Source organism: Pholcus phalangioides, unplaced genomic scaffold (assembly GCF_987345545.1).
Source record: "Pholcus phalangioides strain wild (caught in Gottingen) unplaced genomic scaffold, Ppha-v1.0 ptg000020l_1, whole genome shotgun sequence".
NCBI classification, from domain to species: domain Eukaryota; kingdom Metazoa; phylum Arthropoda; class Arachnida; order Araneae; family Pholcidae; genus Pholcus; species Pholcus phalangioides.
Window position 1 is genome coordinate 13,133,452 of NW_028301613.1, and position 10,249 is coordinate 13,143,700.

Consider the following 10,249-nt stretch of genomic DNA (forward strand, 5'->3'; position numbering starts at 1 on the left):
GACAGGTTTTGCCCGACTGAAACTCATTTTAGCGCGCGAATCAAACTTTTATGACATTCTTCAGTTGTCAAGAAACTGATAAAACGTGCCAGTAACGAGTTGCCCGACTTGCCATTCAGTCCCGTAAAATGAAGAGGATGAAATGAAAATTTGGTGAAATTTTTCAGTAGCCAAGGAACTGTGATAAAGAGCCAGTTAGAGGTCACCCCGTAAACAATCAGTTCTGAGAAACACGGTGAGGGAATCGAACTTTTTGATGACATTATTTGATAACGTGTCAGTCACGATTTGCTGAAGCTAATTTCAATTGACACGGTGAGGAATCAAACTTTGGCGATATTTCGCATTCGCCAAGATTCTAATAACGAGAAGATCATGGGCTGTCCGTCCAAATTGGTTCAGGTAATACCTGAATCAACAGGCTGATATGATTCTTGGCTTCCATACAGGTCAATTGGATCGTCAAATCGGAGTACGGAGGTGCAATGGTTTGGACCATAGACATGGACGACTTCAGAGGCTCAACCTGTGGAAACGGGAAGTATCCCCTCATCCGGGTGATATCCGAGGAGCTAAACAAGACCGAATCCCAAGCGCAAATTAACCCGGCACCGTTGGCGAATAGAAACACGTGGGTGCCGACGTCACCTTTTGCCATGGCCTTAACCGGATCGTCACCGAAGAACGATTCCATGGCGCTTTCGCAACAGGGTACGGAGAAGAGGATCGTTGTCAGAAACACAGGTAACAATTCAAAAACAGCTTTTACCAGAAAATTCAGAGCCCAACAAAGCATGTTTCCGAAACCGGACAATAAATGACCGCAACTGACGGTCACCAGTGCATGTGACCGAAATCGTGACATAACAAGCTTTAACGCATCTCTATATTCATTCGCCTCAATACAGGAAACGGAACCAGCAACAGTAACCTGGTGTGTTATTACACGAATTGGTCCCAGCGTCGTCCCGGCCTCGGCAAGTTCGTCCCGGAGTACATAGACCCGTTCCTCTGCACGCACCTGATATTCGCCTTCGGCGGCATCAAGGACGGGCGGATAGTGCCCACGTCGGACATGGACACGTCGGAGGGCAAGAGGAAAGGCCTCTACGAGAGAATCGTCAACCTCAGGGAGAAGAACTCAGACCTCAGGGTCCTGCTGAGCGTTGGGGGATGGATGATCGGATCCGAACCCTTCGAGAACCTCACCACGACCAACTACAGGTAATATAATGATCTTCAGCCATCATATTTTTTCCTCGAGTTGGAAATAGCATTTGATTATGTTTTCCCATCTGGTTCTAGGAGGACAATCTTTATACTGAACGCCATCGAGTTCCTGAGGGAGCACAAGTTCGACGGCCTTGACGTCGACTGGGAGTTCCCGAGGGGTGAGGAGCAGAAGCAGAGGTTCACCGAACTCGTCAAGGTATATGTACATCGTATTAGGTATATTCATGCTCATGAAATTATGATTTCCATTAAAGTTGGTACAGTATAACCATGGCCTTAGGGGGATCCTCACACGCATTGGCGTACGCAAAGGGGGGGGGGGGAGAACGTAAAGCCGACATTATAGTGTAATTTTGCAAGAGAAAAGTAACCCTTCCCCCTTGAGAAAATCCTGCGTACGCCATAAAAGTGAAAATTTCCAATTCATTTAAAACCAAGCTATTTATATGTATTCGACAGCACCTGAGGATGGCTTTCGAAGACGAAGCCAAAGCCACCAAGCAACGACGCCTGTTGTTGACGATCGCCGTCCCTGCCAGTTTCGAGGCTATTGCTGTCGGATACGATGCTCCAGAGATAATCAGGTAATCGATGACGTACAATTTTATTTCAACGGATATACCATAACCGGAATCCCGACAATCTGCTATTCCGACACAACCAAAATAATCACAACAAACCGCAATTCTGATACCACCAAAATTTTTTCCAAGTCACAATTCAGACATTACCACTCTCACCAGGTCCGGATTCCGACCATGGCTCCCACAACTGGGGCCTGGGACGATTCTTAGTGAAAAGTCTAGAATGGGGGCCCGGCAAAAATCACAGATTAGGGCCCTGCTTTGAATATGGGGCCTATGATTCCCACATCAAAAAAGAAAAAGACAAGCCCGACAACGACAAGCCACGATTCCGACACCAAAAAATATCGACAAACTCTAAATTTCTAAATGACCACACTTCCAAAAAAGTTGCAAATCCGATCCTTCCGAAATTACGACAAGCCACTCTTACATCACCGATATTTTGGTAAGCCAAAATCGTCACAATAATGAAATTTCGACATCAGCGAAATCCCGACAGCCACAATTCCGACACTAATGAAATCCCAACGAGGCGAATTCCAACAGTACCAAAATTCCCGTGAGTTTCCGATTTCAACACTACCACGAATTTCAAAAACTCACAATTCCGACACTAGAAATCGCAATAAACAAAAATTCCGATACCATCAAAATCTCAACCAGCTAATATCTGGACATCACCAAACTCTTGGCGAGCCAAAATCCCGTCATTTGGGGGGAAGGGGGGGGGGGTGGGCAACGGTCTCCCTGCCTTTTGAAAATACACTAAAAATGATATATATATATATACATACACACACAAATATATATTCCTGGGTGATTATAAAAAAACTATCCCAACATATGGGCCCCTAACTATCATACCATTCACAGAAACTGAATTAAATTTTATCATAAGGTATTTTGATGTATGCGCTCAAGAATGATATGGAAAACAACAGTGTCACTCTAACAGTTACGGTTACAGTGAGAAAATTTTGAAAATATCAAATGGCAACACCACGTTTTTTGTATTGGAATGCGATCTCCATTGTGAAAAACCCTAAATAGCGTTGGAATGGCACCTGTAGCACGAAAATCCCCGGAGCTAGGCAAGGAAAAAGTAAAAAAGGACTTTGCCGTGCACCAGAGCATTAATGTTCGTTTCATTCGTCACACCGTTTCTTCGATCCCAGCCTGATTAGTCCTCCACAAGGTCATGTGGAAAACACAATAAAATGCTTTATTTTATGCTGCTTCTCTGTCCTTATTGGTTGTCCTCACTTTTAGCCTATCTACCGCCGGTGATTTTCATGCTGCAGTTGCCGTTCGAACGCTATTTAGGGTTTTTCACGATGGAGATCACATTCCAATACAAAAAACTTGGTGTTGCCAATTGATATTTTCGAAATTTTCTCACTGTAACCGTAACTGTTAGTGACACTGTTGTTTTCCATATCATTCTTGAGCGCATACATCAAAATACCTTATGCCAAAATTTCATTCAGTTTCTGTGAATGGTATGATAGTTAGGGGCCCATATGTCGGGATAGTTTTTTTATAATCACCCTGTATATATACATACATTGAGTATATGTGCTCCCCCCCGGAAAAAGTTGAAATGACGGCCCTGCCAAAATCATAACAACAATGAAATCCCGAATAGTCACAATTCCGAAACTAAATAAGCGAATGCCAAAATTACGATGACGTCATAATTCTGAAACCGCAAATGCAAAAATCATGATGGCGCCAAAATCCAAAATCTCAACAATCCACAATTACGACACAGCTGTGATCCTGAAGAATCGCAATTCCAGCACCTCTGAAAATTTAACAAATGAAAATTCCGACAGGTCACAATTCAGACGACATCACAAAAATATCGGAAGCCGAAATGTCGTCACAAACGAAATCCCGACACGCCATATTTCCGAAACTACCAAAATAACAAGTAAGAAACCCCCGAGAAAACCGATTCTCCATAGTAATAAGGGTGCAAACAGAGTGCACGCTGGTTTCCGATTCTGCGAATCCGCGCCGTTACGGATTGGTTAAAAACTCGAATTTCAGGTTTTTTAACCAATCCGTAACAGCGCAGACTTGCAGAATCGGAAACAAGCGTGCACTCTGTTCGCACCCTTATACTGCTTTCCCAAAACTTGAGTAGGGGGGATGCCAATTCACTTCGGTTTCGGGTCGTCGGGATCCGGACTCTCTTGAACCGTAAGGGACGTACATATTTAATGAATGGATTTGTCATTCGTGTTTCCAGGCACGTCGACATGATGAACATATTGACATACGATTTCCATGGTGACTGGGAGAACACTGCTGGCCACAACAGTCCCCTGTTCCCTCTGAAGACTTCCTCGCTGTATGAAAGGAAGCTCACAGTGGTAAAATTGACAATCCCATAGTGATTGGGAGATCTCTTATCCCATCTATTACACTATATAATATACTCATAGCTTATCTCTCTTCCAGGAGTATAGTGCGTTGGAATGGGCCCGTCGAGGAGCCATCAAGGACAAGTTGAACATCGGCATGGCGACGTACGGAAGGACCTTCACCTTGGCGAACTCTTCGCTCAATGATGTCGGGGCACCGGCTGTTACCGGAGGTTCTCCGGGGCAGTTCACCAGGGAATCGGGATTCCTAGCCTTCTATGAAGTACGTACACCCTGAGAGAGAGTGACTTTTTTTCTCTCTCCCCCGTTATATTTTTCGAAAAGAAATACCGACAGTCCTTGACTCACGCAGAGGCGCATTTATATGGTTTTGCCACCCTTCTCTCATTGTAGTCTAATTTTCTTGCCTACTCGAAACCGCCACTCTGTGCTTGTCCTCCCCCACTCCTGCAAGTACACCCGTGGTCACTCCCTGCTCACACTCTCTCCAACTCTCTCTCTTTTAGTCACTCTTTTGGTTGCTCACTGACGTGGTCACTATTTTGATCATTTGAACGTTTACACATGTTGTGGGTCATTCTTTTGGTCATGCATATCCTTGCACGCACTCTAGGCCACTGTTTCGGTCATCCACAATACGCTCCGGTTCACTCCTTTGGTTATTCACATGCTTGCACACGCTCTAGACACTCACTGACCTGGTTTCTCACTCTGTAGGTCATTCACTGACCTAGTTTCTCACTCTGTGAGTCACTCTTTTGCGTACTCACGTGCTTGCAAGCTCTCTATGTCACTTTTTTAGTCACTCACTGACCTAGTTAGTCCCTAACTGTCGGGGCCGAAGTGGATTTATTGAGGTTTATACAAATTCTGCCGCAAAGCCCTTCCCCCTCCTGTAAATACGCCACTCACGAACAGATTCAGTCCCGAAAACTGATGAGTAAGTCAAGTCGTTCATAAGTGTACCAATAAGCGTTTAGTACAGTATTTCTCGAACGATGACATCTATATAGGAGGACGCAATTTTGTGTAGGAACTGGCGATTGCGACTGTCATTTTTTTACCAGTTTGTTTCTGTACCAGGGTGTCGCCAATACGTCGAAATCAGAACGTAGCCGCGAAAGAATCTGAAAAGTCTCGTACACTGTTATTTTTGACTGAGCCGCGAACTGAGCGATTAGAGTTTGGAATCACTGGACGAAACAGCGTTAGTGCGATTGCGTCAAGCGGAGCGTTAGCATTATAGGATCGAAAATCATTATAGGAGTCCCGTTCAGAACGGAACGTGCGTATACAGAGCCTTAGTTGAGAAAAAATTATGATGACTAAAAAATATTAATTGGCAAAACATCGCCAGATTCAGCCAAAATATTGACCAAATACAGCCAAATTCTCCATCCGACATTCATCAAAATCTGCAAATACAACCAAAGACTTACAGCATCTGATTCGCCAAATATTGCCAAAAACAATCTGTGATTCACTAAATATCTCTCCTTAGATTTTGTCAAGTATGTCACCGAGGCCTCTATCTAAAATATTAATTACCAAAGTGGATCTAACACTTGTCAAAATATCACCGAAATTGTATTATTCTATTCACCATACATCGATGAGGCCAACATGAAATTATTCAAACAACGTCGAGGTTTACCAAAGATTCGCCAACTATCACGAAGACTGGTTTAACCCCCCCCCCCCCCCAAGATCAGGGCCGTAATATTGCGTCAAAATGCCAGTGGAACAAATTCAATCCTGTTGAATTTCTTCCTCTTTTTTTCCTCATCGTGAAACTTCATTGTAGCCCTATGAAACAAAGTTCTGTTTGTGTGTGTGTGGGCTTCCCCCTCCACGTATAATGAATGTATCATTCTAAGAACTAATCCTCAGGTGAGGGCAAAAGAGCAAGGTACTGTACATCTCATCTAATTATCTACTGACTGTACTGTTCCTCCCCCTCCCTTATTGCTTTTTTCTTTCTTTCCCTTTATCTCCCTTTTTTTAACGTGCGAACACAAGGCTACCATATTTATCGCCCGTACGTCTAATACAGATCATTTAAATTTATCGCCAACAGCTTGTACGCTGAAGAGTTAAAATTCGTCAAATGTCTCAAAGTCAATCTAGAATTCTCCAAAGTTGGAGAATTCAGTGCTTCTCAAACGGTGAAATGTGGCAACCTAGATAGCCGTGACATACTTTGTGGGGGGATAAAATTATATAGAATGTGGCGGTATAAACAAATGCCGTTGTTATTTAGTGCGCCAAATAACTTCATTAAGTATAGGGATTTTGTCTTTTCCTGAAAAATGGAATGTATGGAATTTTTGTTTTTTGTTTGGCAGATCTGCGAAATTCTGAAATCCAATGACACGACTTTGGTGTGGGACGACGAGCAGATGGTCCCTTACGCTTTCGCAGGCGACCAATGGATCGGGTTCGACGACATGAGGAGCTTCAAAGAAAAAGTAACATGAAATTTACATGAGTGTATGTATCGTAATTAGCCCATGTGGGGAAAAATGTCTCACGATCACTTTATTTTACGGTCACGGCAACAGGTAAAATGGCTGCGGAAACAGGGATTCGGCGGGATCATGATCTGGGCCGTGGACATGGACGATTTCCGAGGCGGCTGCGTCGGTAGGCCGTTCCCTCTGATATCGGCCGCCAAGAACGCCTTGAAGAACAACCACTCTACAAGGCGGGGGAAAGCTGCCAGCGTCGTAAGGGAACAGCCACTGTCGCCAGCATCACCACCACCACCACCGCTGCCACCAACTATGCCAGACATCGACAGCTCGAGTAAGTATTGATTCATGTATGTGTCCATGTTAAAAGTCATACTGATCGATCTAAGAACGAAGCTCTGTGTGACAACCAGCTTCTTCAACCTGTGGCTAGAGTGACCAGTGGTGCCAGCAGAAGCATCGTGGAGTGCTCGTTGTATCCCATGCAAATATTAGCATTATGGTCAGCGCCTGTATGCGCGTGCCCAAGGCCGACAAATTCTCACGTCCCCGAAATTGGCAACGTTTTTATACATATAGGCACAGCCTACATGAGCCCTGCGTACGTCTCTGACTCAAAGAAGACTACATATAGAGTCCCGAAAATTCATTGTCCAGGGTCCGAACATATGAGCAACCGGACCCGATTGTGGTAATTTCAATTGGAGCATATTTCAGAGTTGCTCCATATCGGTGCTGTTCTTCTTCCATAGAAGGTGCTCGAGACTCTAAATAAAACAAAGGTGCTCAGTAAAATTACATTGAATGTATAAAATCAATTGAAATGCTCAGCCTTTTTTGGGGGGGAGTTGGTTTGGAAACATATCGCGGGTCACTTAATTGATATGTAAATTCGTCTCAAGTTGTTTAAGTGATCTGAAACAGCGCCCCAATTCACTTAAGTGATTGGGGGAATGTGCCGCAGGCCATCTAAGTGACCTAGGTATGTGTACCGTGGACTACTTAATTGAAGTCAGAATGTGCTGCGGGTTGCTCAAGTCATCTTTAAAATGTGCCGCTTAGTTCATTTTTTAATGGGTTGGGTGTAAAAATTAGGTTTGAGGTAGCGGACAACGTAACTCTGAGGGCCATGGGTTGAGCATGTATGCTCTAAAACAAATACTTACCTACCATTTTACGCATATCCTAAGAATTTTACGTTGGTCCAAATTATGTGGTACCACCAATTAGATTGGGCTTCAAGAGCAAGACGATTATGATGAACGATGAAGACGCCAAACAAGAGCGATTTCCCACGCGCATACACACGTCGCAAGAGCATTAATTTGTTCTGGTTTTAATCAAAGAATAAGAAAGAAAGGGGGGCTTTAAGTTTTTTGGTGATTCTCACACAAATGGTGCGACGCTCGATTGGTTAGGGCAAAGTGCTCAACCTTTAGGAGAGTACGGGCCACTTCATTTGTTTACAAATGCGTCGGGCCGCTTGGGTGTGCCGCGGGCCGCTTGAATGACGTGGAACTGCACTGCGCACCATTCAAGTGTTTTGGGACTGTGCCGCTTATATAGTTTAGGTTTACAAAATTAGGTTTGAGGTCACGGGTGGCATGACTCCGAGGACCACATTTGTCCCGCGGTTTATTGCCTTGAGCATATATGAATTGGGGGGGGGGGGTTCCACTGGCTGTTAAGATGACACGATAAACCAGGAAATACATGATCACTAAAAAACAAACAAATGCTATAGAAATTGTCGTCGACTGGATGCGACAGTTCCAGGGTCAAGATCCGTCATGTCTTGTCGACGTGATGTAAATTGACCAAGTAAAACCCCAATCTAGAGTCATCGCGACACACATCCAGCAAGCACCGATGGCCACGCGATCGAAATCCAATCACTTGCTGGTCCTTCGTGACCTAATAAGACGACAACGAATCGAGAAGAAGAGAACTTTACCCTTCGAGAAGAAGCTCCCTTCATGAAGCCATCTTTTTAGGATGGCCCTCCATCATCGCAATCTTGTTCCCACCCTCAATCCTCCCTGTTTTGATTCCAAGATCATTGGAATAAGTCATGACGAGAGCAAACTATGTATATATAGGATTGTCTGCCACTATTGTGTTGCTCAAGCTCAACACAGAATTCTCGTTACCCCCCCCCCCCCCATTGTCAGGTTTGCAACACAGTTGCTGTGTGATGGATATTAGGAACATCGATTATTCGAGTGATTGCCAGTTTTAAGGACAAGACTCAATGAATACAATTTCATCCCATATACTCACAACAGCCCCTAATGAACACAATTGCATTCCATGTCTAGACCTGCGCGATGAGCACAATTTCTTTTTTATTGAATGACCACAACCGAATGGACACAATTACTTTTTAATGAATGATCATGATATGGATACAATTGCCCCCCATGAAATGAAAACAGCCGGTGGACCCATTTACATTTCATGTATAGACCCCAAATGGACACAACTACTTTTTATTGAATGACCACAACCGTGATGGACACAATTTCATTCCACTGAATGACCACAACCACCGAGTGGGAATGACACTATTTTTTCCCCATTGAATGACCACAGCTTAAATGGAGACAATTTCATCTCAGAGAATGATGATCACGCCAACCACGATGGAAGCAATTTCATTCCACTGAATGAATACAATATGATAATACTATTTCATTTCACTAAATGAATTCCACTACAACAGCGATAAACACAATTTCTTTTCATTAGATTACCACTGTGCTTCTTCATTTTTCAGGAGAACAACAGCAACAGGAGGTGACGTGCGATGATGAGGATGGCGGCATCAGCTACCACGCAGACTCATCCGACTGCACCATGTACTACATGTGTGAGGGCGACAGGCGGCACCACATGCCGTGCCCAGTCAATCTGGTCTTCAACAAGGACAGAGACCTCTGCGATTGGCCAGAGAACGTAAAAGGCTGTCGCCCGACCACACGGTGATAATGATCCTATCTCAGATCATAGACTACCATAATCATGCCCGATGGAGCATAGATTCAAACCCCTAAGTCAAGTTGTGTGTAGAGTTTGTGCCATTTTTAATGTTGAAAAAACTGGTGCTTTTTTTTTGGAAGGAAACGATACACCATTTCATTGTGAATTCCACACTAGAAATAAAAGTCATTTTTTCTCACCTATTCATGCAGTATCGCTAACATAATGTGTGCCTTTTGGTATGACTGACACTTTCCAGCTAATCTCAGCCGGTACAAAATTTGAACAGCTGGACAAATACAAGCTGGAATTCAAACCATGTTTAATCAAATGTGTGTGAGTGACAGACCACTGTCACATGCGCTACAGTTCATTTAGACAGTGAATGCGAGTTGATCTCCCAGTTAAAAAGTCTCACCGCGGAGAGCAACAGACCTACGATACAAATATTTAATCATTAAACTTCATTTGCAGTTCCAAAAATAGATGGCACCACTAAAATTCACGCACAACACTAGATACATACTCAGACTTTTAGGTATACATGCACACTCCTGGCACAAAACGAATTCAGTAGTAAATTGCCCAC

At 43.8% G+C, this 10,249-nt stretch overlaps 1 protein-coding gene across 1 annotated transcript in view; it reads left to right on the forward strand.

Annotated features, from left to right (window-relative positions):
- Window positions 1-9,863, forward strand: part of LOC149071018 (putative chitinase 10) — a 29,509-nt gene extending 19,646 nt beyond the window's left edge. The window contains exons 9-17 of the mRNA XM_089248421.1: window positions 450-744; window positions 909-1,224; window positions 1,306-1,429; window positions 1,693-1,817; window positions 4,075-4,198; window positions 4,287-4,472; window positions 6,556-6,678; window positions 6,772-7,015; window positions 9,458-9,863. Coding sequence (XP_089104547.1) covers window positions 450-744; window positions 909-1,224; window positions 1,306-1,429; window positions 1,693-1,817; window positions 4,075-4,198; window positions 4,287-4,472; window positions 6,556-6,678; window positions 6,772-7,015; window positions 9,458-9,666 — 1,746 coding nt within the window. The 3' untranslated portion in view covers window positions 9,667-9,863. The remainder of the gene's footprint in view (window positions 1-449; window positions 745-908; window positions 1,225-1,305; window positions 1,430-1,692; window positions 1,818-4,074; window positions 4,199-4,286; window positions 4,473-6,555; window positions 6,679-6,771; window positions 7,016-9,457) is intronic.
- Window positions 9,864-10,249: the final 386 nt, after the last annotated feature.